Raw genomic sequence first — 23,344 nt, forward strand, 5'->3', positions numbered from 1 at the left:
TGGATACACAAGCTCTTAACCCTTTAAGGCCGGGAAGGAAACGCATGTGTGTCATTTTAAGGTTTCTTTGGCTATTCAAAAATAGCAGATATACAAGCTCATAGCGCGGCACCGAGTGCCGCGCTATGAGCTTGTAGATCTGCTATTTTTTAGAAAAATCGTGTCCCTGGAACAAAATATTTTTAGATGGGAGGGGGTCCGCGGACAAATACATATTAATTTGGGGGTCCTTGACACAAACATTTTGAAAACCATTGATAATAATAATGAGTAACATAAGTAAAAAAAAATATGAAAAAAAAGGTAAGGAAAAAAAAACTGTTAGGATTTACAAGACATTTGTAAAATGTTGAGTTTTTTTTTTGTGAATTTGTAAAAAGATTTGAGTTAAAAACTTTTGCTTTAAAAAAGTATATATATATTCAACCTAAAGATTTGCACACATTTTCACGATTTAAAAAAAAGAAATAGCAGATATACAAGCTCTCGGTGCCGCGCTATGAGCTTGTATATCTGCTATTTTTATATAGCCAAAGAAATCTTAAAATGACACAGATGCGTTCCCGGTCTTACAGGGTTAACCTTCAGTAGTGAAAATCAATGTTTACCTCAATGTTTGCCTGTAATGACATTCCCAAAATTGGTCATTTTCACTAGCTAGAACAATGATTCTCTTTTCAGGCCGCAATTGTCTTTTTTATCGTTTGGGGAGGTAGATCTGATGCCTGCATTTTGCATTTTATTTGTCTTGTCTTTCTATGAGAGAGTGCAATGAAGGCCTTTTAATTTAAATAATGCATTTTCCCACCATTTTTGGATTTAGATTACCTTGGGAATTATAGACGTATCGATCAAGAGTTCACATTTCCCTGGAGGTTGTTTTGTCTTACAGTTAATTTCTCCCCGTCTGTCCGCCTGCCCAATCTGTAACTACTGATGAGGTCAGATACTCCATCCATTTCCAAACATACTGATCTTAATGTACAGTACACTAAACGTCATCAGGAATATAAAACGATTCATCTCAAGAGCCTCTCTTTCCTCTCCCTGTCTCGGTTGGTTTGCCCGCGTTGAACCAAATGCTTATAGCTCATCGTGTTAAATGCTCTCTCACTCAACTCGAGTAGATTGGAAAACTTCATTTCTCTTCAATGATTAAATCCCATTCATCACATCCGCTCTGTTCTGTCTCTCCTTAGAGGTGCTTGCGTTGCTTAAACTATTTAATTATCCTAATGAGCCGTTCTGTGCCGTGCCAAGCATGTGTTTGTGCAACAGACTAGGACCATTATAGCTCCCATTTATTAAGCATTTATTATTTACCTGTCAGCCAAAGCAATAGGCTCTATGCACAGCAGCCATATTATCACTTCCTTCACAGGTGTTACCAATGATACTAATGAAGGCTCTGTTCCATTTAGCGTAGCACAGTGGTTTCCACGACCCCATAACTCTGAGAGTGTACAAATGGAACCAAATGGACCCTTACGGGTCCATTTGGTTCCATTTGTACACTCTCAGAGTTACACACCCGTAAGGGGCCATTTGGAAGCCCATGAGGGTCCCTGGACCCCAACTTTAGACCAACTGGTGTAACAGAGTGTTTCCAGTGGGCCAACATGCACAACATCAGCACCCTGACTCTGTTTGACCAGAATGGAACAGAGCCTTCATTAGTATCATTGGTAACACCTGTGAATTTCTTCATAATATGGCTGCTGTGAATAGAGCCTATAGGCAGTATGCACAGACAGCAGCCATATTGGAAAGACAGAAATAGGGCCTCTTCCTTACTTCCTTCACAGGTGTTCCCTATGATTCTAATGAAGGCTCTGTTCCATTTAGTGTAGCACACTGGTTCTCAAATGTTTTAATTTCAAGGACCGCCAAACACATCCGTAAGGGGCCATTTGGATCCCCCTCAAGGAGCCATGAGGGTACATGCACAATATCAGCATCCTGACTCTGTTTGACCTGAACGGAACAGAGCCTTAGGCCCTGGTTTAGACGACAACGGTCTCTAGAGAAAATGGCAAAATAAAATATCAGATGTGCCGTCCGTTTAGACAGCAACAGCGTTATCAGGGGTTGAAAACGCCATAAAGTGAAACCCCCTTCCAGAGTGGAAATCTTTTAAAACGCTCCACCTCGCGTCTCCACGTAAACATGCAAAACGGTGTTAACCAGTGTTGCCAGATTCTGCGATGAAAATAAGCAACCAAGTCTATGAAAACAACCCCAAAAGAAGAGGCTAGGCTACGGCATGAGGCGATTCGACACATTTGGGGTGGAGGTTCCTCCTTGGCTTAGTGGGAATGTGCGTGCAAAGTTTCAAAGCAATCGGATGCTGCGTTCATGATTTGTGGCATGATGTGCAAAACGGGCAACTCCCGCTAACTTTGAAAGACAATGGTAATTCATAGTCTCCTGCCTTCGTTCGTCCAGCCTGGCGGAGAAACTATTCAGGGATTGTATTCAGAGTCTGTAGCTTTGTAGCTGTCAGTGTTAGCGTTCCTGTGGAACTCCATATTTGGGTAGACTCTCCGACATATTGATGAGGTCATAATAATTATTAATGATGTCACTGTAGAACTTGATATTTGGGGAAGAGCGAAGGACAGATACTCATTATAACAAGACAATCTTCACACTCTTAACGACAGGCTGTGTGCAGGAAGCAGTGTCATGGCCAGGATCCGGTCCTGGTTTCTGCTGGTACTCTACGTCCTGCTCGTCTCAGAGCTCATCCTGGCGAAGAAGAGGGACTTCTATGAAATACTGGGGATACACAGGGACGTCTCCGACCGCCAGATCAAGAAGGCCTTCCACAAGCTGGCCAAGAAGTACCACCCGGACAAGAACAAGAGCCCGGACGCCGAGGCCAAGTTCAGAGAAATAGCGGAGGCTTACGAGGTCCTGTCGGACGACAAGAAGAGGCGCGAGTACGACCAGTTTGGTCAACAAGGACCCCCTCAGGGCTCCGGCGGAGGAGGAGGAGGAGGGGGCGGAAACTACAACTTCCAGCAGCACTTCCACTCGTTCAACTTCGACGACTGGTTTGACAACAACGAGTTTGACTTCTTCAGTCACCAGCAGCAGCAGCAGCAGCAGCAGCAACACCAACACCGGCAGAATTTCCGCACACACCAGAATAATCACGTTCAAGGGGCCAAGAACAAACACAAGAGCCAGAACGGCGGTGCGTTCGACGACGTCTTCGAGGACTTTGAGAGACAGTTCCACGGCTCAGGAGAGCAGCAGCAGCAGTGCCGGACCGTGACGCAGCGCAGGGGGAACGTGGTGACTACTTACACCATATGCTCCTGAGACTGTAGGCAGGGATGAAATGGCTTTATTGCTAACGTTTTTACTAAGTTTGGCTCAGAAACAGGGGTGTGTTGTTCTTGGACCAATCACAGTGTCAGCCTGGTGGTCCCGTTACCTCCGAGCGATGTGAATTCTAGAGAGAGGCAGAAAGGGTATTTTTCGTCTTTAAACCAAAAGAAAGCTATTTGCAAGTGCAGTCACTGGGAACACTCTTTGATTTAAGGGCCTTAAATCAAAGAGTGTTCCCAGTGTTTCAAGGACCCCCACCTATTTGATATCATTTATTTGAATCTCTGGGACCCCAGTCTACACAGTAAAATCCCCAGTGTTAAGTACTGTATCACGAGTATCGTACAGCAGTGATTCTCAACTATTTTATTTAGCATTTCAATATACAGTATCCAATAGGCAACGGACCCCCATTTGATATATTTTGGGACCCGTACGTTTCCATTTTGTACACTCTTCCGTTACTGACCCGTAAGGGTCCATTTGGACGCCCGGTCTGGTGGTCCCCAGACCCCCGTTTAGAACCAGTGATTTAGGCTAATAGTTGTGTTTTTTTTTGTTATGGAATATTAATTCGTGGTTCAGATTTTTGTTTTAGTCTTGGGTATTATTGGGTATATGGCCCTTTCAGTCTGTAACTCTGACAGTATACAAATGGAACCAAATGGACCCTAACAGGTCCATTTGGTTCCGTTTGTATACTGTCAGAGTTCAGGGGAGACCTTGACATTTTTAAGTTTGAGAACCATTGGCCTATAGAGCAGTGGTTCCCTACCCTTAGTTCCCTACCTTTTCCGGATCAGGGCCACTTGAAAATCCCGAAAGCATTCAAGATCTGACCCATCAGACCACTTAACTCAGCAGCCAATAGGCTGCGTGCATTTTCAGAGCATATCTATTTTAACGATTCAATCAATCGCTTGTGTTCCGGCTATTTTTTTTTTTTTACATTTATCTTTGTTATATCATCAGTAAAACCTTAGCGTTTTGTCAATTATTTGGGCCCCACTTTCAATATTGTTTGACAGTACTTTTGGTTACAAGCGTGTTTTGCAAGCATTTTTTTTCTTCTTTTTTCGATAGAAGCGATATCATTCGCTGAACATCTCATATCTGATCGGACATTTTTATTCTTACTGCTTTGACCCTGTCTGGATCCAGGTCTCACTTCTTTTTTCTGCCTTCATTGACAGTACGGTAGAGAAACAGTGACATTTTTTTTCAAAAAACTGTTAGGATTTAGAAGACATTTGTAGAATCCCAAGAAGATTTGTGTTAAAAATGTTCACTTTAAACATATATATATTCAAAGATTTGCACAACTTTTCACGATTCTTCAAAAGAAGCACTCGGTGCCGCGCTATGAGCTTCTAGAGCTTCTAAAAAGCTTGTATATCTGCTATTTTTGAATAGCCCAAAGAAATCTAAAAATCACATCCAGTGTGAAGAGAGTGGTGCCTTTGAAAGTGTAACTGGTTGCATCCGCAACAATCAGCAACAATATGTTGTCACGTGACACGTGACACGTGACAACATATTGTCACGTGTCACGTGAAGCTTGACCAATCAGCCGTGCTCAAACATACGGACGGACACACGGACAAAGTCAAATGTAGGAGTGGTTGGCACCACTCAAAAATGACACACGGATGCGTTCCCGGTGTTAATGGGGTTAAACAACAACACGGTGGTCTTACCTGAGAGCCCACCCCTCGGCCCAGGGTCCCGAAGCCCTGGCTGAAGTCACTGTCCCAGTGGCGGGGAGGGGGGTGGGGGTCGACCGGGCTCACCAGGCAGTCCAGGTTATCCAGGCTGCGATTGGTGTTCAGCTCCTTCAGGGACGGCAGCGTGCTGTGGACGGAGGGGGAGGAGGAGAAGCAGAAGTTGCTCTGTCAAATGTGTACTTGAGTTAAAGTAACAATTAAAGTACATACATGGTAACTTTTTCAAAAAAACTAAAGTTACATCTTATTTCTTTTGTGAGTGACAAATGTTTCACAACACCCATTCCATGAATTTCACCCCGAAAACCTTTTATAAACATAGTGGGACAGGGGCGTCTTTGCTACGAAAATGACGTAATCCGGAAATGCACCGGTTTCCTGTTTGTCCCGGAACTACCGCGCTAGTAACAAAAAGGAATTTCACACTGTTTTTATGCCATTATAGGATTTGAAGATGGAAAAACAACAGCAAAAGAAAACACAGCTCAAGGTAACTAAAGCTAAAGAGAAACAATCCGCAGAAAGTATAAAACAACAAAAATAACGCTTCCACTAAAGACCTGCAATGACGGTAGTGACCAGCAGAGGTTGCTAAAAATCGTTATTCTGGGACCAAGTACGGCTTTAAAGTACTGGAGTACTTGCTTTGAAGAATACTTAAATATTCAAAATACAAATTACAAAGTACATTTTCTTTTTAATATCAATGCATTGCTGTATTCGAAATTTGGACATTTTCCAAAAAAAGAAAATAAAGATTTTCCAGAAATTCGCAAAAACATATCTATAATAGTGAAAATAACAGATCTACAAGGAGATGTTCCGATACAATGTTTCCATTCCGATACCGATTCTGATAACTGAACTTGCGTATAGGTGTCGATTCAGAGTACCGATCCGATACAGGTGCGATATGCCATAACTGAAAAAGAACATGAATAATAGTAATACATAGTAATAACAATTTAATACATTGTTAGTGCAGCCACAATTAGTGAAACAAGACATTTAAATAGTATAATAACATTTAAAAACAGCGGCTCAACCTCAATTTCAAAACAAAACATTCAAAATATACATTTTAATATGATCATCAGATCAGCGATACCAGCATTTTAGGCCGTACGAGTATCAGAGGCATTTCCGATACTGGTATCGGATCAACCCTAATTATGACGGCGTCGCTTGCTGACAGGATCTTCATCGGCAAGAGACGCCGTCATGTGATGCAGAATAAATTAAGCTTAAAGGGCCACTTACACCAAGCATGATAACTATAACTATTAATGGTAATTATGTGAGCGTCCGCGCTGACGAACGATAACGTTCTGTGAACAGTGGCACCAAACACGCTGGGAGGAAAGATCTCCGTGGGGCTGAATAGGTATGGGACGATAATCGTTATTATCGTTTATCGTGATGAAAAAAAGAAAAGCGCTCACAATAATCGTATCGCAGTGATTTTAATTCTTCGTGAAATCGTCCTCCGTCATACACTATGATGAATTAGATTTTGTTGAGCTGCAAATTCAGTCCCACTTAAACCCCTCTTTTCTTGATTAAACGGACCTGTAAAGAACGCATTTGGTACGGTCACCATTTGGTACAGTCACTCTACACAAATCGATTTAGCCAAAAATGGCCGATCTACAAACTCACAACGCGAGTTTGTAGATCGGCCATTTTTGGAGAACGTTCCCCCCATAGGGATGCTGGGGGTTCAAGTCGTCAAACAACAGTGTCATTCTAAGTTTTAAAGGGATACTTCACCCCCAAAATGCCTTTTTTTCCATCCAATAGTCACCCCATGGAGACTTGAATTCATGGATATTTGGTTGTTTTTGTCACATTCCTAAGCCAATAATTTGATGACCGGCCGCAGCTCCAGTACCGGAACCGCTGCCTACCGGTCCGCTGGTCATCAAATTATTGGCTTAGGAATGCGACAAAAACAAAAAGATATCCATGAATTCAAGTCTCCATGGGGTGACTAATCGATAGAAAAAAAAAGTCATTTTGGGGTGAACTATCCCTTTAAGCATATTTTGATTATCGCGATAATATCGTTAATAGCAATTATTTTTGCCACAATAATCGTGACATGTAATTTTCATATCGTCCCATCCTTAGTGCTGAAAGACAAATGAACAGTATGTATGGATATATTCTGACTCTTATGATTAATTATAGGCGAGATAGTGGTGGCCTACCTGAGGTAAAACCGGCTAGCCTATACCAGTTAGCGTTAGCTGTTCATAATAGTCTCCTCATTTCCGTTAATGACCAAACAGATTGCATTCCAGATGTCCTTCTGATGGATGTTGAATGGCTGTCAATGCTTCATAAGATTGCTCTGAAAGTGATCCAAACGATATCGTTCACGACTATCGCCATTGTTTTTGTTGTTGTCGCTATAGTTGCGGTGTGGACGCTGCCATCCGCTTAAGTTAGAATATTTTTTTAATCGACTTATTTAGAGTTATCGTTATTGTTATCGTGCTTGGTGTGAATGGCCCTCAAGAGGAAGAGGGATCGGAGTGCTTGATGGCTGATTTTGTGTGGGCGGGGTTTGTGTGGGAGGGGGAGGGGTTACCATGGCAGATCAGAGCGTTATGAAGAACAAGGCGTGAGGGGTAGAGCTGGCAAAAGGGCGTGAACACAAACGACTGGGTAGGTTGGATCAGCGTTTCCCAAACATATAGGGTTGCGGCCGCATTGCGGCGCACTGAGGCACGTTGTGAGCTTGTAGATTGGCTATTCACAAAAAATGTCTTCATCTTGCAGATTGGCTATTTTTGAAATATAGGGCATCTTAAGTGGTTGTACTTTTGTAAGTTTATGGTTCATGAATTTTGGGTCTTGAGCTGAAAAAAGTTTGGGAACCCCTGGGTGGGTTTGAGAAAAACGGTGGTGAGTTGCAGTGATCGGGCAAAGGGGAAGTGGTGGAGAAAGTACTCAAATGTTGTACTTGAGTAAAAGTATCGATACTGCAATGTAGAAATACTCCATTACAAGTAAAAGCTCGGAATTCAAAATTTACTTGAGTAGAAGTATAAAAGTATTGGGATCAAAATTATTTAAAGTACTGAAAGTAGAAAGTACTCATTATGCAGGATGTCCCATTTCAAGTTTAAAAAAAAGAAAGAAAATCTTTTGAAAATCGCCGATCTACAAGCTCACAACGCGTCGCGATGCGACGCGTTGTGAGCTTGTAGATCTGCTATTTTCAAATAGCCGAAATATATAGAGAGCTTAAGTGATTAATGTATGTTTAGTAATAATAATCTAAATCTACAAAGTAACTAGCAGCTAAAGTTCTCAAATAATTGTAGTGGAGTAAAAGTACAATATTCGTCTCCGAGATGTAGTGGAGTAGAAGTAAACGTGCTGAAAATTGGAAATACTCCAGTAAATAAAAAAATACCTCAACATTTTACTTAAGTACAGTACTTGAGTAAATGGACTTAGTTACTTTACACCGCTGCAAAGGGGGAGGGGGTAGGTGCGGTGCGTGGTGGGTGGGGCAGGCGAGAGGGAGGAGGCCCACGCTCTCCGTCTCAGGATGATGACGTCACACTGACCTCAGGTGCTGCACAGAGCAGGTGCCCTGCAGCGGAGACCACAGAAAATCCCGCCGCATGAGAGCATAGACGCGAGGCCTGCCGTAGCAGCGAGGAGGCCTGTCGTAGCGACGAGGCCTGGCCGCGGGACCGCAGGGGGCAAAACACATGGCAAAAAATATAGAGTTCACCTGTGTAGGCAGGGGTTTTCAAACGTTTTTTTATTTTATTTCAAGGCCCTCAAAAGAACATGCTCACTCACAAGTTGAAAGTCACGATTACAACGAGCCCGCTTCAGCCGTTTAGCCAGCGTATAAAGGGCCAACGGGCCGAAACGCAGTCCGTTGCCTTCTGACTGCTGTGACACATTAAATGCTTTAACCCCTTAAGACCTGAGGCGATTCTTAATTTTGTTTTGAAATCCTGACAGTTAAAAGAAAATAGCTGATCTACAAGCTCATAGCGCGGCACTCGGTGCGGCGCGATGAGCTTGTATATCTGCTATTTTTGAATAGCCAAAGAAATCTAAAGTGACACAGATGCGTTCCAGGTCTTAATGGGTTAAAAGGATCCCTGGCTAATAAGCTTGATATGCCTTAATAATTGCCTTCTACGACTCAAATAAAAACATGTAAAACACCTTATAAATTATTTATTTATTTATTTAAAAAAATAGCTGATCTACAAACGGACGTTGCAACAAACAACGCAAGTAAACTAACTAAAACTAAAAAACAACTTAATATATTTTAAATATTTTTGTATTAGCACATGCATTACATCCAGTCCATAGGGCTGGACCACACATGGACAAATGACATCATCAACTTGTGACGGGTGTTGTCCCCCTTCAGTAAAAGATGAACTATTTCCAAAATAAATACAATATTTAAGGTGTTTTACATGTTTTATTTTAGTTATAGAGGGCAATTGCAATGTATTAAAGGAGCAGTTCACCCAAAACAAATTCAATTGATGTAAATATCAATTACACACCCCATGGAGATTTTTTTTGTCGCTTTCCTGAGCCAATAATTTGATGACCGGCGGAGTCTCCAGTAGGATTGAACAATGATCCGGTCATACAATTATTGTCTCAGGAATACAAAAAAAAACAAAAAAAACTCCATGAATTCAAGGCTTCATGGGGTGTGTAATTGATAGAAAATAAGTAATTTTTTGGGTGAATGACTCCTTTAAGGCATGTAAAGCTTACTAGCCACAGGGATCCTTTTAAAAGTCTTTCAACCTGTGACTGTGAGTGTTCTTTTGAAGTCTAGTATTGCTTGGAATCGGCACATAGTGTTCAAAGAAAGACACTTGTTTCTAATTAAGGGTGCCAAGCCTTTGAAGTGACTAAATTCAAGGACCCCATAACTCTGAGAGTGTACAAATGGAACCAAAATGCATCCTTAGTTCCAACCTTAGTTGGAACACAAGTTGTCAGAAACTGTATATTTATTAGAATAAATACATTTCCAGTATATTTGACATTTTGTTGCGACTGGGGCAGAACACAAATAAAAATAGTGTTTAATAGTGTTTAGAGAAGTTGTAAAAAACAAAAAAAAATGTTTTATGTGAAATAGTTATTGTGGAATGTATAGCCTACTAGTACAAGATTATATCAATAATAGTTTTTGTTTAATTGAAAACATTACACAGTAGCCTACATGACTTTACTATGGCTGGTTATATTTCTTAATATTAATATTCTCTCATCAGGCTTGGTGTGCAGATCTAATCATAACTTTCCAAGCAGAGCACTACCGTAGTGCCAGATTGTTATATATATAAGCAGATGCCGCCCCCTAGTGGCTGCCTTTATATGACTCACCACTATTTCAATAAGTTTGAGAAGTCATTTTCTGTCCCTGCAGTGGCTTCTATTGATCAGATCAGCTATGTTTGGTGAAAATAGTTGGTGTAGACAAAAAAACAAAAAAAGCAGCTAAAAAATGCAGAGGCAACTTAGTTTACTAAGCCTATAGGGTTTAAAGGGCTATTTCACTTAAATTTTCGTTATTGTATTTTTTTTTCTTTTCATTTCCCCCCAAAATTACAAAAAATGAAGGAAGAAACATGGTTAAAATGGAGTTCGAATTTACAATGGGATTATATAGGAAGAGGGCGTGTCCGATAAAATGAATATCAAATGTCTAAATACTGAATCAAACAACTTAAAAACTGTCTAGGGTGCAAACAAATAAAAGCCTGAGTAGATGCCAGCGGTGGCATCATTTTTTACTTAAGTAAAAGTATCAATTACACTGGTACAGTAGATGCTAAAATGACCCCAGAAGAAGTGTGTTGTTTTTTTTTTTAAAGTGAGCTACTCCTTTAAGTGCTCGCGGCAGCGGAGGCGGGGACTCACTTGCGCGGCGGTGGGGGCGGGGGAGGGTGCTGCTCGCTCAGGGAGCGCTGCGTGGCCTTCAGGTAGCTCTGGCGTCGCGCCGCGCTCTTGGGCGAGGGCTTGGGGCTGCCCTCCGAGTCCTCCTCGTCGCTGTCCACGTCCACGTCCCCCATGGCTTTCACGTAGCTGCCGCTGCGCATCCTCCGGCACGGGATCTCCGTGCCGCCGCCGCCCCCCGCCCGTCCCCCGCCCCGCCCCCCCAGCGTACCCGCCGCCGTCCACTCTCCCAGGGGAACCTGGGAGGGAAAAAAAAAAACAGAAACAGAACACATGACGTTCTCATGAGCCCATTAAAACCCATTTTAGATCTATAAGGCCGATTCTACAAATGCCTTCTAAATCAGTAATTCTCACACTTTCGAGATTTAAAAAAAAAAAAGCAGATGTACAAGTGTCACTTCTGCTATTTTTGAATAGCTTACGCAAAGATCTAAAATGACACAGGTGCTTTACCATTTTTAGACCGGGAACGCCTCTGTGTCATTTAAATATTTCTTTGGCTATTAAAAAGAAATAGCAGTGAGATTGTAGATCTACTATTTCTTTTTTTATCATGAAAATGTGTGCAAATGCGAACATTTTGTATCTCAAATCTTTGCTTCTGGGGGATTCTACAAACGTCTTCTAAAACAGTTTATTTTGTGTGTCAAGGACCCCCAAAACATCCCCATCTCAAAATATGTTGTTCCAGGGACCCCCTCAGAAGCAAAGATTTGAGTTAAACTTGTATATATTGAAAGATTTGCACACATTTTCACGATTGTTTTTCCAAAATAGCAGATCTACAAGCTCATAGCGCTCATGAGCTTGTAGATCTGCTATTTCTTTATAGCCAAAGAAATCTAAAGTGACTCAGATGCGTTCCCGGATTGAATGGGTTAAATTAACACTGGAGGATTTGACAGTATAGATTGGGGGTCCCAGATGATTTCTTCACCCTTCTGGGAACCCAATATTAGTAGGCCATCTCCATTGTAAAATCAGTTTAGAGTCTTAACTATGGCTTGGATTTATTCACTGATGCAGTGGAAGAAGTCATGTCCTGCTAATTAAAATGGCATTGAGCTGAACTCATCACATTCACTAATCAATGTGTCCTTAGTCTTTTATCACAAACAAGGAAAGGGAGCTACCGGTAGGCCTAAAGGCAAAAGAACAGAGGTGATTATAGGTGCTAAAGCTTAATTTATTCATAGTACGACAGTGCTGCTTGCCAAAAACAACTGATTTGTCTTGTTAGCTTGAAAATCCGTTCAAGTCAGATAACTCACCATTATGGATTGAAAAACATTTTAGTTATCATTTAAATGCAAGTGTGAATAATATATGTAATCTTGGCATTTGGGCTTCTGGTACATAATTGCTCCCTGCTCAGCACATTAGAAGACAGCCAGTTAAGAGCAGGGAGATCGTTTATATCTTCCCCAGTTTTTGTATATTAAAAATAAACCTTAAAGCGACCCAGTATTCTGGTTTGAATGGTGAATTTGACTTCTCCTCTTTTCTTTTATTGTCTTTAACCACACCAGTGGTTCTCAACCTTTTTGGGATCAGGGCCCACTTTAAAATTTCTAAAGCTTTCTGACCATGTTTATTTCAACGATCAATCAATCGATTGTGTTCCGGCTTGGTGTCCACTGAAAACAGTGAAATCATTATTTTATCCAAAAGATGGCGATGCACCCATAAGGTAATAGCATCAGAAGCCTGGTTTAGTAAGGAATTATGCCATCAGTGACTCGGATGACATCACTGAAACTCACCTGAGCGTGTCATCAGGTGAGGTGTTTAGCCCCGCCCGCAGAAGAAAACTGCTCTAAGCTGGAAATGCCCAAAACATGGCATTTCCTGTTTGGTGATATTTTTTGGTTTTAATTTGTTAACACCCGCATGACGGCAGTAAGGCCAGCTACAACACAGACGGACTTCAGATCAAATTGACTGTGTTTTTCCTACGATTTCATTGGCCATTCTCTCCCCTCGGGGCTCCACACGCTCTGACACCTTCTCCCCCGCGCAGCAGGGGATGCCATTGTCTTTTAAATATCGATTAACATTTCAATCCCACTCACACCTCACATGTTGGCTACGCTTTATTTGGTTTGGAGGCAGAAAAATTATAATATAGGCTTTAAGTTAATAATCACTCTGTCTGACTCGCAGTGTTCAGCTTGCTGCTCGAGACACAGGTTGTGGCTTCTTGTTCTTTTTTTTTTTCTGCCGGCCTCTCCTTCACCCCGGTGACTCTTCTGCTGTTCCAGACGCTGCTGCTTCTTCTGCATGTAGAACGCCATGTTGTCGAAGTTCACCTTGTACAGGTGCTGGAAGCGGCTCTCTGTCCCTGCACCAGCCTGAAGAAGAGCCTCCCAATGGGGTTTGAGGCGGTCCACCACTCGGTTTAGTTGGGAGCTCTCTGCGTCACACTCCCAGCAGCCCTGAGCATGTGATGTGTAGATCTGGAGCGGTGCCTCGCGGCTGTCCAGCAGTACCCACAGTCTGCCTTCGGGGTCAAAGGTGATATGGAGCGGACTGTGGGGGAGGCTCACCCTGCCGCAGACCACCAGCCTCTCCTCGGCCCTTTGATCGATCCTGAAGAACTGCACGATGGGTAATCTCTCACACTGCACGGCTACGTGAGCGCCATCAGGGGAGCAGGCGATGCCGCTCACCGCATACCTCTTCTTATTCTCTCGCTCGGCTTCGGTACTTCGCGTTTCTCTCAGTGCTTTCAGGTCCCAGCTCTGCAGCTTCCGGCCCGACTCGTACTCCCACAGCTTCACCGTCCCGTCCCCCGATCCGGACAGAAGCCACCGCGGGCGAGCCGACGGGACGACCAGAACGCTGACGAACTCGTCGTGCCCCAAACAGAACGACTGGATGTCGTAAGGCGACTTGAGGCGACTGACCCGGATCTTTTCGTCGCGGTCCGCCGTGATGACGTACTTGTCGTCGGGCGTGAGGGTCACGGACAGCAGCGTGGACAGGTGTCCCAGCTTCAGCTCTCCGTCCTTACGGGGATCCGCCACCGAGAAGGAGTAAACGTCTCCCGACTTGTCTGCCGCCAGCACCTCGTCCTCAGCCCGGGTGAACACCAGCGAGGTGCACCTCCTGGCGACCCACCTGGTACTGATGTGTCGCCATGACGATTCACTGCGGAACAGAACCAGCCGCTTGCTGTCGTCGGTCAACGCCGCCAGGTTTCCAGAAGGAGAGACGGCGAGGGCCAAGACCGTGTCGTTTCCTGTTTCTTCTGAACCGTCCCTTTGGCTTTTACCGTCGGCCTTTGTGTCCTTTGGTTTCTTCTCAGCCGTGCTGCAGTCGAACACGAACGCTTCTCTGGCTTGTTTGGTGTGAAGGGCAATGAGCTTTGTGTCGCTACTGCAGACAAACCACTCTCCACATACAAAGATAGTGGCCATGTCGTCCGCCTGTCTGTGTGTGTGCGACGACTGCAGTTTCACATGCATATATATATATGGATATATATGTCCCTTTTGTGCCCATATATGGAGCTGATGATTTGTTTGCGCCTGATGCCATGACGACACATTGAGGTAAGACAACACACTCTGAATTTTTGAGTAGCTGCATTGGGAACTCCTTATATGGTTATGATATAGGTTTTTGTTTTATTTGGGAGGGGGGATTTTTTTGGCTGTTTTTTTTTTTTTTGCTATGAGCTTGTAGATCTGCTATTTTTGAATAGCCAAAGTATAACATTTTTGTTTAAAGTGGTTACACAGATGCGTTCCCGGTTTTAATGGGTTAAAAGTTGCAGCTGACCTGCAGCATTCTGGGAGCGACTAACCTACGCCGATGGTTCCGGCCTTGATGGCGTCTGTGTTTTTTTGTTTTTTTTGGAGTTGAATGAGTGTTTTGATGAAGAATGCTGAATTGTCAAATGGCCTCTATAAATGTGTATTTTATTTTTGCTGAGTATAATAGGGTTGATTTATAGAAATAAACCCTTTTCAATTAATAATAATAAAACAAAAAAAGAGCTCTCGTGGGAATGAGTGGTTAGGATAGGAGTGACTGATTGAGTACCAGCTGGGATGTGAATGGTGACTGAGTGGTGTCTGAAAGAAATAGTTCACCCCAAAAATGACTTATTGTCTATCAATTACACACCCCATGAAGCCTTGAATTCATGGAGATTCCTTTGTTTTTGACGCATTCCTGAGACAATAATTTGATGACTGGGTGTATTTCCGGTAGGAGACTCAAAGGGACTCCTTTGAGTCTCCTACCGGATACATTAGTATCTTTCTGCCGGTAATCAAATTATTGTCTCAGGAATGCGACAAAAATGAAAACATCTACATGAATTCAAGGCTTCATGGGGTGTGCAATAGGCTCTATGCACAGCAGCCATATTATCACTTCCTTCACAGGTGTTACCAATGATACTAATGAAGGCTCTGTTCCATTTAGTGTAGCACAGTGGTTTCCACGACCCCCATAACTCTGAGAGTGTACAAATGGAACCAAATGGACCCATTTGTACACTCTCAGAGTTACACACCTGTAAGGGGCCATTTGGAAGCCCACGAGGGTCCCTGGACCCCAACTGTAGACCCACTGGTGTAACAGAGTGTTTCCAGTGAGCCAACATGCACAATATCAGCACCCTGACTCTGTTTGACCAGAATGGAACAGAGCCTTCATTAGTATCATTGGTAACACCTGTGAATGTCTTCATAATATGGCTGCTGTGAATAGAGCCTATCTCTAGTACAATAAAAAGACTCACCTGGAGGTAATTGCACGCCAGGTCCTGGTGACAGGACTTGGACTTGAGCAGAGTTCTGTTGACTGTAGCCGAGCCCTTCTGTAGAACCTGTCTGGCCTGGCTGAGGGTCATGCTGGACCAGGACCCCCTCTTCACCAGGGGGTCCTTCTTCCCTGACCGGATCCTGCATTCGTCCTCCTTGGAGACCACCTGTGCGTCACAATTATTACATAATAATATTCACCTGGTCACAATTATTTGTGATAATCACAATTGTCGTGGAAATAGCGGATTTACAAGCTTGCAGCTATTTCAGCAATTTGTTTTACGTATAAAATGATTAAATGTATGGGTTGTTTTTGTTACTCACCCAGATACTCATCCAGATATTTTGTTTTTTGTCAACAAAATATTTTGAGATGTCAAATACACAGTCAGCCTACTGCAGCCAAATACATATAATTTTGGGGCTTGACATGAAAAAGTTGGAGCACCACTGATATTATAGCAACATATTAGAATTTAGAAAATAAGGGAACCAGGAGACCTGGTACTGCCAGACCTAGTGGTTGAAAGATCAGAGCACTACGTCACGCTAAGCTTGGCCAATCAAAAAGAGGACAGAAGACAGACCTCTTTTATGCCCATGTATGGAGAAGAATGTTTGGAGAGGGGGACAGACAAAGCCTCTCCCCCTCTTTTATGCCCATGTATGGAGAAGAATGTTTGGAGAGGGGGACAGACAAAGCCTCTCCCCCTCTTTTATGCCCATGTATGGAGAAGAATGTTTGGAGAGGGGGACAGACAAAGCCTCATGTAGACCCCTGGGTCTGGCAAAAATATATGTATTTGGCTGCAGACCCCCATCTCAAAATATGTTGTTCCAGGGAAGATTTGAGTTACAACTGCTCCATTTAAGAAAATATACATATTCAAATATTTGCAGAAATGTTCAAGCGTACAAAATAAATAGCAGATCTACAAGCTCATAGCGTGGCACTCGGTGTAAATCTACTATTTCTGAATAGCCCCAAGCATAAAATAATGGTTAAAGTGGTTACACAGATGCGTTCCCCACCTGCGTAGCCTGACAGGCGAGGAACTTGAGGTCTCCGCTGCTCTTGGAGGTCTTCAGCATGTGGCTGTGAGAGGCAGAGATGGTGTGGTAGCCCTGTGGGAGGAGTCTGGGCGGAGCTTGGCTGTCGGACACCGCCCTGCCCAGGGTCATCATGCTCAAAGGGTTGCGGTAACCTATAGACACGGTGAGGCACGTTTGATCATTTGTACAGCAACTTCTCAACAACAAGGCAATTCAATGTGCTTTTTACACATGACATTAAGCAAAGAAAACACATTATAAAAAGGATAAGGTTGAATTCAGTTAAAAGGAAGAAAATAAGTGAAACGCCTATCTCCTTAAAGCTGCTATTAAGTAACTTTGTCCAATCTGTATGGTAGAGTATGCTAATACAATATAACTTATACAATCTGTATGATATGTTAATACATATAACCAAATAAATCTGTGTGGTTTTATTTGGTCTCCCTGCTCTTCTATTGAGACATTTAGATCCTGTGTTTAGGATGGACACGATCTTTGACACCATTCTGTTTCTGGTTTGACACATTTTCTTATCCTGAAGGTTCTCCCCAGAGCAAGCAGGCGTGCTTTATTTAGCCTGATTATCAGCCTGAAGCTGCGTGGAGCTTCAGTCTGACATTGGCTGCAGTGTCCGCCATTACCAGGGGGAGGGGATTCAAATTTCCCTAAACCAATCACAAGAGATCCACGGATCCGCCTACATCTGACGTCATCGCACAGCTTGTTTTAGCAGACATTCGCTGACTGGCTTGTCGTTAGACCACCCCCACCTCCGACTCTGATTTGACAGGTTTTTCTTTGACCGTGAAAAGCCATAGGCTCACATTATGACACCAGACCAAGAGGAGCAGTCCACTCAGAGAGTGGGCGGGGTCTATGGTCTGGAACCAGGCTAGGCTTTATTAGCTCAGAGGTAAAAATGTCAGCAACACAGTGCAACACATTTGAATTCAGTAAAAAAAGGAAGACAATGGGGTAACATTTGTTCTACTGCTATGCCACCAGGATGTGGAATGCCCTACCAACAGTCATAAAAAAAGTGTGACTCCTTACCCTCCTTCGAAACCGCTCTAAAAGAGCACCTACAGGTGGCTGCAATTTGTAACTGGCCCCTGTAAGTCTAAGCTTATCACCAGAAATCTGTCTTTTTTATTACTACTCGTATATAGGTTGTTTTGCATATTACTGTATATTAGTGTTTGTCATTAAATGTCTTGATGAATTGAATACACAGGACCTTAACGGAAACAAGTCCTGGGCTTATTGGGTTATCCTTTTAGCATTATTATGTATAAATATGTGCCACCGTGCATTTTGTTATGCAAACTGTTAATAAAGTATTCAATCAATCAATCAATCAATCAATCAATCAATCAATCAATCAATCAATCAATCAATATTCAAGGCAGAGAGCAGAGACAAATAAGAGTAAAATTACAGTGCAGAATAATAATTGCAACAATTCTTAATAAAATGCTAAAAGGTGTTTTAGCTGTGATTCAACCCATTAAGACCGGGAAAGCATCCGTCATTTAAAAAATAGCAGATATAAAAGCTCATATCGCTGCACCGTGTGCCGCGATATGAGCTTGTAGATCTGCTGTTAAAAAAAAGAAAAATATCATGTCAAGGGTCCCCAAAATGATTTGTATTTGGCCGCGGACCCCCATCCCAAAATATGTTGTTCCAGGGAACCCCAGAAGCAAAGATTTGAGCTAAAATCGTTCACTTAAAAAAAGAAATATATATATATTCAAAGAATTGCACACATTTTCAAAGATTTTTCAAAAATAGCATATCTACAAGCTCATGAGCTTGTAGATCTGCTATTTTTGAATAGTTCAAAGTTGTCAGCGTTCCGGGATGCGTTTTGCCAAACTGACCTACGGCGATGGTTCCGGCCTTGGTGGCGTCCGTGTCCAGGCCCATTAGGGCGTCGTCCGAGTTCCAGAGCGCCAGCGCGTTGGGCCTGCACTGGGCCCTCTGCTGGTGCTGCTTACTGGGCCCTCCCTCCGTCTTCACGGCCCCCCGGTCTTTACTCTTACTCCTGCCGGTCGGCCTGCCGCCACCACAGCCACCGCCCCCGTCCTCGTTGCCTCCGCCACCCCCCACGGTGCCGCCGCCTCCGCAGCCGCCCACGCCGGCCGTCCGCCCGTTGTTGGCGTTGTTGCCCGTCTCCAGGGACTGGGATTTGGCGAAGAGCTTCTGCACCGAGTGCATGAGGTGGCGGATGCGTCCGGGACTCTCGCTGCGCTGCTCGGACATTGGAGGGGTTAATGACAGTTAAAGCCTGCACTATGTACAGTGGTGGAAAGAGTGCTCAAATGTTTTACTTAAGTAAAAGTATCAATACTGCAATGTAGAGTAGAAGTACTCTGTTACAAGTAAAAGTCCGGAATTCAAAATGTACTTGAGTAAAAGTACAAACGTATTGGTATCAAAATGCACTTAAAGTACCAAAAGTAAAAGTACTAAAATGTTTGCAAATAGCAGATCTACAAGCTCACAACGTTGTGAGCTTGTAGATCGGCTATTTTCAAATAGCCTAGGTATAAAATAGGGCTAGAGTATGTATGTTTCATAATGTAATAATTTATATCTGCAAAGCAACTAGTAACCAAAGTGTTCAAATAATTGTAGTGGAGTAAAAGTACAATATTTGCCTCTGAGTTGTAGAGGAGTAGAAGTAAAAGTATAGACAATTGAAAATGCTCCAGTAAAGTAAAAGTTCCTCAAAATGGTACTTAAGTACAGTACTTGAGTAAATGTACTTACTTTACACCACTGACTATGTAACTTCTTCTCTTCTACTCCGGATTTCAACCTGGGTTCCTGTGCAAGTGCTGAAATGTTTTTACCATTGAGCTAATAGAGCCTGCCTGTATGCTTAGGGGATAAATGTAATCTTGCCTATCAGGTCAAAATTGGTGTCAGATCCTGTGTCTAGGTGAGACATGACCTTTGACACCATCTAAATGTCTCAATAGAAGAGCAGGGAGACAAAATACAACCACCCTAAATGTATACGTACAGTTTAGTTTAACTAAAACTTATTTTTTTGTAAAAGCTATTTTGCAAATGTTTTGTGTGAATAAAATGTAATTTTGACCAATCTGTATGGTAGAGTATGTTAATACAATATAACTTATATAATTGGGGTGGTTATATTTGGTCTCCCTGCTCTTCTGTTGAGACATTTAGATCCTGTGTCTAGATTAGACGCGACCTGTGACACGATCCAGTTTTTGATTTGACATTCATTTTGAAAAACAAATTCTCCTCTGAGCAAGTGGTAAAAATGTCAGCGCTTGTGCATGCAGGACAAATCCGGGGTAGAACAGTACAGTTACATAGTGCAGCTTTAACTGAAATAAAAATAGAAATGAGGCATCACATAAAAAACGATAACTAACTTAAACTGTATTGTGTGTTTACAAAACTCATTAAAACGAACTAAAATCAAGCCCCTCGTTTTAGTGTTTTGTCAATATCCAATATGTTCTTAAAAGTAATGAAAATAGCCGATCTACACTATTCTTCTCAGAAGAATAGTGAAATTAGCCGATCTACAAGCTCACAACGCGTCGCCTTGCGACGCGTTGTGAGCTTGTAGAGCGGCTATTTTCACTTTTCCGGCTATTTTCACTTTTCACTATTCCTCTGAGTATGTCGAAAATCGCCCGTCTAATAAAAACTCAACCAAAACTAAGCATTTAAAAAATCTAGTAAAACCAAACCAAGAAACCTGCTTTAAAAACAAATTAAAACTAAACTTGAAATGGATAAACATGAAGTGAAAACAAAACCAAATTTAAAAACCAATGATAACTATGACTCCACGTTGAGTTTCATATGAAATGAAAAAAAACTAAAATGCAAAAAAATGCTAGACGACTCTATTCAAAAATGGGCAAACTATGCAGACCTGCTTGGACATGCGCCCCCGGTGGAACTGCAGGGTGCTGAAGCCGTCGCGCTGCAGGGGCAGGTGTCTCTCCAGGTGGTCCAGGAGGTTGGCGGGCAGGCGGTTCATCTTGGCCGCCTGGGCGGAGGAGATGGTGGCCGAGCCGCTGGTGATCATGGGCGCTCCGCTCAGGCCCTGCAGGCCCTGCAGGCCCAGGCCCATGCCCATGGACATGGAGGTGGGCAGCGTGCCCGTCCGGCTGATCTGTCCCGATCCGACCCCACAGCTCTGAGGGCAATCCACCTGGAGGGATGGATGGATGGATGGATGGATGGAGGGAGGGGTGGATGGATGGGTAGATAGACATTTAGGCACTCAATAGGCTCTATTCACAGCAGCCATATTATGAAGACATTCATAGCAGGTGTTACCAATGATACTAATGAAGGCTCTGTTCCATTCTGGTCAAACAGAGTCAGGGTGCTGATATTGTGCATGTTGGCTCACTGGAAACACTCTGTTACACCAGTGGGTCTACAGTTGGGGTCATGGGCTTCCAAATGGCCCCTTACAGATGTGTAACTCTGAGAGTGTACAAATGGAACCAAATGGACCCGTAAGGGCGTTCGGGTGGCGCAGTGGTAAAGTCCCTGCCCACCACCACGGAGGTTGTGTGGTCGAATCCACCGTGATGGATTATTAGGTTGATCTAACTCAGAAGGATCGAGGCACATGCACACAGCACATTGTGCAGAGAACATTTACAAAAACATTTAGTCGAGATTTAGTCCACTAAAACTAGACTAAAACCCAAAACATTTCAGCTGACTAAAATATGACTAAAACGAAATAAAAGTCAGCTGTCAAAATTAACACTGTACCACACTGTACCGTGTCAGTGAGGTAAAGCAGTGGTTTCTCAAAGTGGGGTCCATGGCGGGTTCCAGGGGGTCCCCAGCAAAATGTATGATAGTCAGGAACCAAATGGACCCTTACGAGTCCACTTGGTTCCATTTGTACACTCTCAGAGTTAAATTAACATTGATGATTTTAGTAGATTGGGCTCCCAGACATTAAATGGGGGTCCGTGGTCTAATGCATATCAAAGTGGGCGTCCTTAGTATTAAAATGGTTGAGAATCAATGCCATAGCCGTAAGAAATCTTATCTTATGGGGGTCCCCGGCGTATCTTTTCAAATGAGGGTCCGTGGGCTACTATGAGGGTCCTTGACATGAAGAAATCTTGAGAACATACAGTACTGAGGTAAAGAATTCGCCAACCTAGCCTGGGATCAATACCATTTTCTGGGTTTCTGATCCGGTCGGGAGCGGAATTAACTTTCCGTCATCAGGCGGCCGGAACCAACGGCTGGAACCAAGGGGGCAGGTATCACCCCCAAATAATTCCCCGCGATCAAGGGCATCATCATTTTAGGGCCTACCCAATAAAACCCTTGATGCGGCGCAGTTTAGCTTACAGGAATAGTTGGTTTGGTATATCCATCTTTTATTCCGACTTGTAGAGACTGGCGAGAATAAACTAGTACTTTATTTTACACTTTGGCTATTCAAAAATAGATAGATATACAAGCTCATAGCGCGGCACCGAGTGCCGCGCTATGAGCTTGTATATCTGCTATTTTTGAAAAATGTTGAAAATGTGTGCAAATCTGTGAATATATGTATTCTTTTAAAGCGAACATTTTTCACTCAAATCTTTGCTTCTGGGGGTCCCTGGAACAACATATTTTGAGATGGGGATCCGCGGCCAAATACATATCATTTTGGGGGTCCTTGACATGAAAAGGTTTGAGCACCACTGATATAGAAACATACGTTTTTCAGAAAACTGTTGGGATTTAGAAGGCATTTGTAGAATCAGCTTCAGGTCTTAATGGGCTAAATGGGGATTGGGGAAACCAACAGGGGAACCAAAACAAAGCGGCGCCGAAAAACCGGAAACCAGCAACCGGAACCACCGTATTTTTTTTTTTCTTTGTTTGTTTTTAGTAAGGCAAGACCAACCTGGTCTTGCTGGGAGGTGAAGTGGAGGCGGGGGAAGGTGGAGCTGTTGGAGACCTGGCCGAACGGCCCGCTGAGCAGACAGTCGGGGGGCAGCGGGGCGACGGGGCTGCTGGCGCCGTAGTGGTGGAGGCGGGGGTCCAGCGTGGCGTAGTGGTTCATGCTGGGGCTCAGCAGGAAGGAGCCGCGGGGGTCCGAGGAGGTCAGCGAGCACAGGGAGGGCTTCTGGGGGCCTCCTCCTCCTCCTCCTACGCCCGTGGGCTCACAGGAGTCAGACAGGTGGCGGCTGCGGTTGGCGCCCAAGCCTTTCATGGTGGCTGATGAGGAGGGGAGGGAAGAAGTGTTGATTTCGTCGACTAAAACTACGACGAAAAACGTTCGTCGACTACCTTTTTTCACTGACGAAAACTAAATAAAAACTAAGCTACGATGACTACAACTAAGACTAAATATATTGACAATTTCGTCAACAAATAAAAGCTAGACTAAAATGTTAGTGAGGGACTAGTGGAGAAGAGATCCAGTAGAACTAAAAGACAAGTCATTTTATG

At 43.3% G+C, this 23,344-nt stretch overlaps 3 protein-coding genes across 3 annotated transcripts in view; 1 reads left to right on the forward strand and 2 right to left on the reverse strand.

Annotated features, from left to right (window-relative positions):
- The window catches only part of dlgap4a (discs, large homolog-associated protein 4a), a gene marked incomplete at its 5' end in the record, with an annotated part of 78,176 nt that extends 55,071 nt beyond the window's left edge, over positions 1 to 23,105 (reverse strand). The window contains 8 exons of the mRNA XM_084067989.1: positions 5,034 to 5,187; positions 8,642 to 8,719; positions 10,995 to 11,269; positions 15,787 to 15,975; positions 16,844 to 17,016; positions 18,751 to 19,120; positions 20,793 to 21,074; positions 22,797 to 23,105. Of these exons, the coding sequence (XP_083924115.1) occupies positions 5,034 to 5,187; positions 8,642 to 8,719; positions 10,995 to 11,269; positions 15,787 to 15,975; positions 16,844 to 17,016; positions 18,751 to 19,120; positions 20,793 to 21,074; positions 22,797 to 23,105 (1,830 nt within the window). The remainder of the gene's footprint in view (positions 1 to 5,033; positions 5,188 to 8,641; positions 8,720 to 10,994; positions 11,270 to 15,786; positions 15,976 to 16,843; positions 17,017 to 18,750; positions 19,121 to 20,792; positions 21,075 to 22,796) is intronic.
- LOC311053220 (dnaJ homolog subfamily B member 9-like) lies at positions 2,686 to 3,327 on the forward strand (the record flags this gene model as incomplete). The annotated part of the gene is made up of 1 exon (XM_084068678.1): positions 2,686 to 3,327. The coding sequence occupies one exon, from the start codon at positions 2,686 to 2,688 to the stop codon at positions 3,325 to 3,327; it is 642 nt and encodes a 213-aa protein (XP_083924804.1).
- On the reverse strand, positions 13,151 to 14,452 carry LOC311053221 (tRNA (guanine-N(7)-)-methyltransferase non-catalytic subunit wdr4-like; the record flags this gene model as incomplete). Its single annotated transcript, XM_084068679.1, has 1 exon — positions 13,151 to 14,452. The coding sequence occupies one exon, from the start codon at positions 14,450 to 14,452 to the stop codon at positions 13,151 to 13,153; it is 1,302 nt and encodes a 433-aa protein (XP_083924805.1).
- Positions 23,106 to 23,344: the final 239 nt, after the last annotated feature.

This window comes from Gymnoscopelus microlampas (genome assembly GCF_963454915.1).
Source record: "Gymnoscopelus microlampas genome assembly, chromosome: 10".
NCBI lineage: Eukaryota > Metazoa > Chordata > Actinopteri > Myctophiformes > Myctophidae > Gymnoscopelus > Gymnoscopelus microlampas.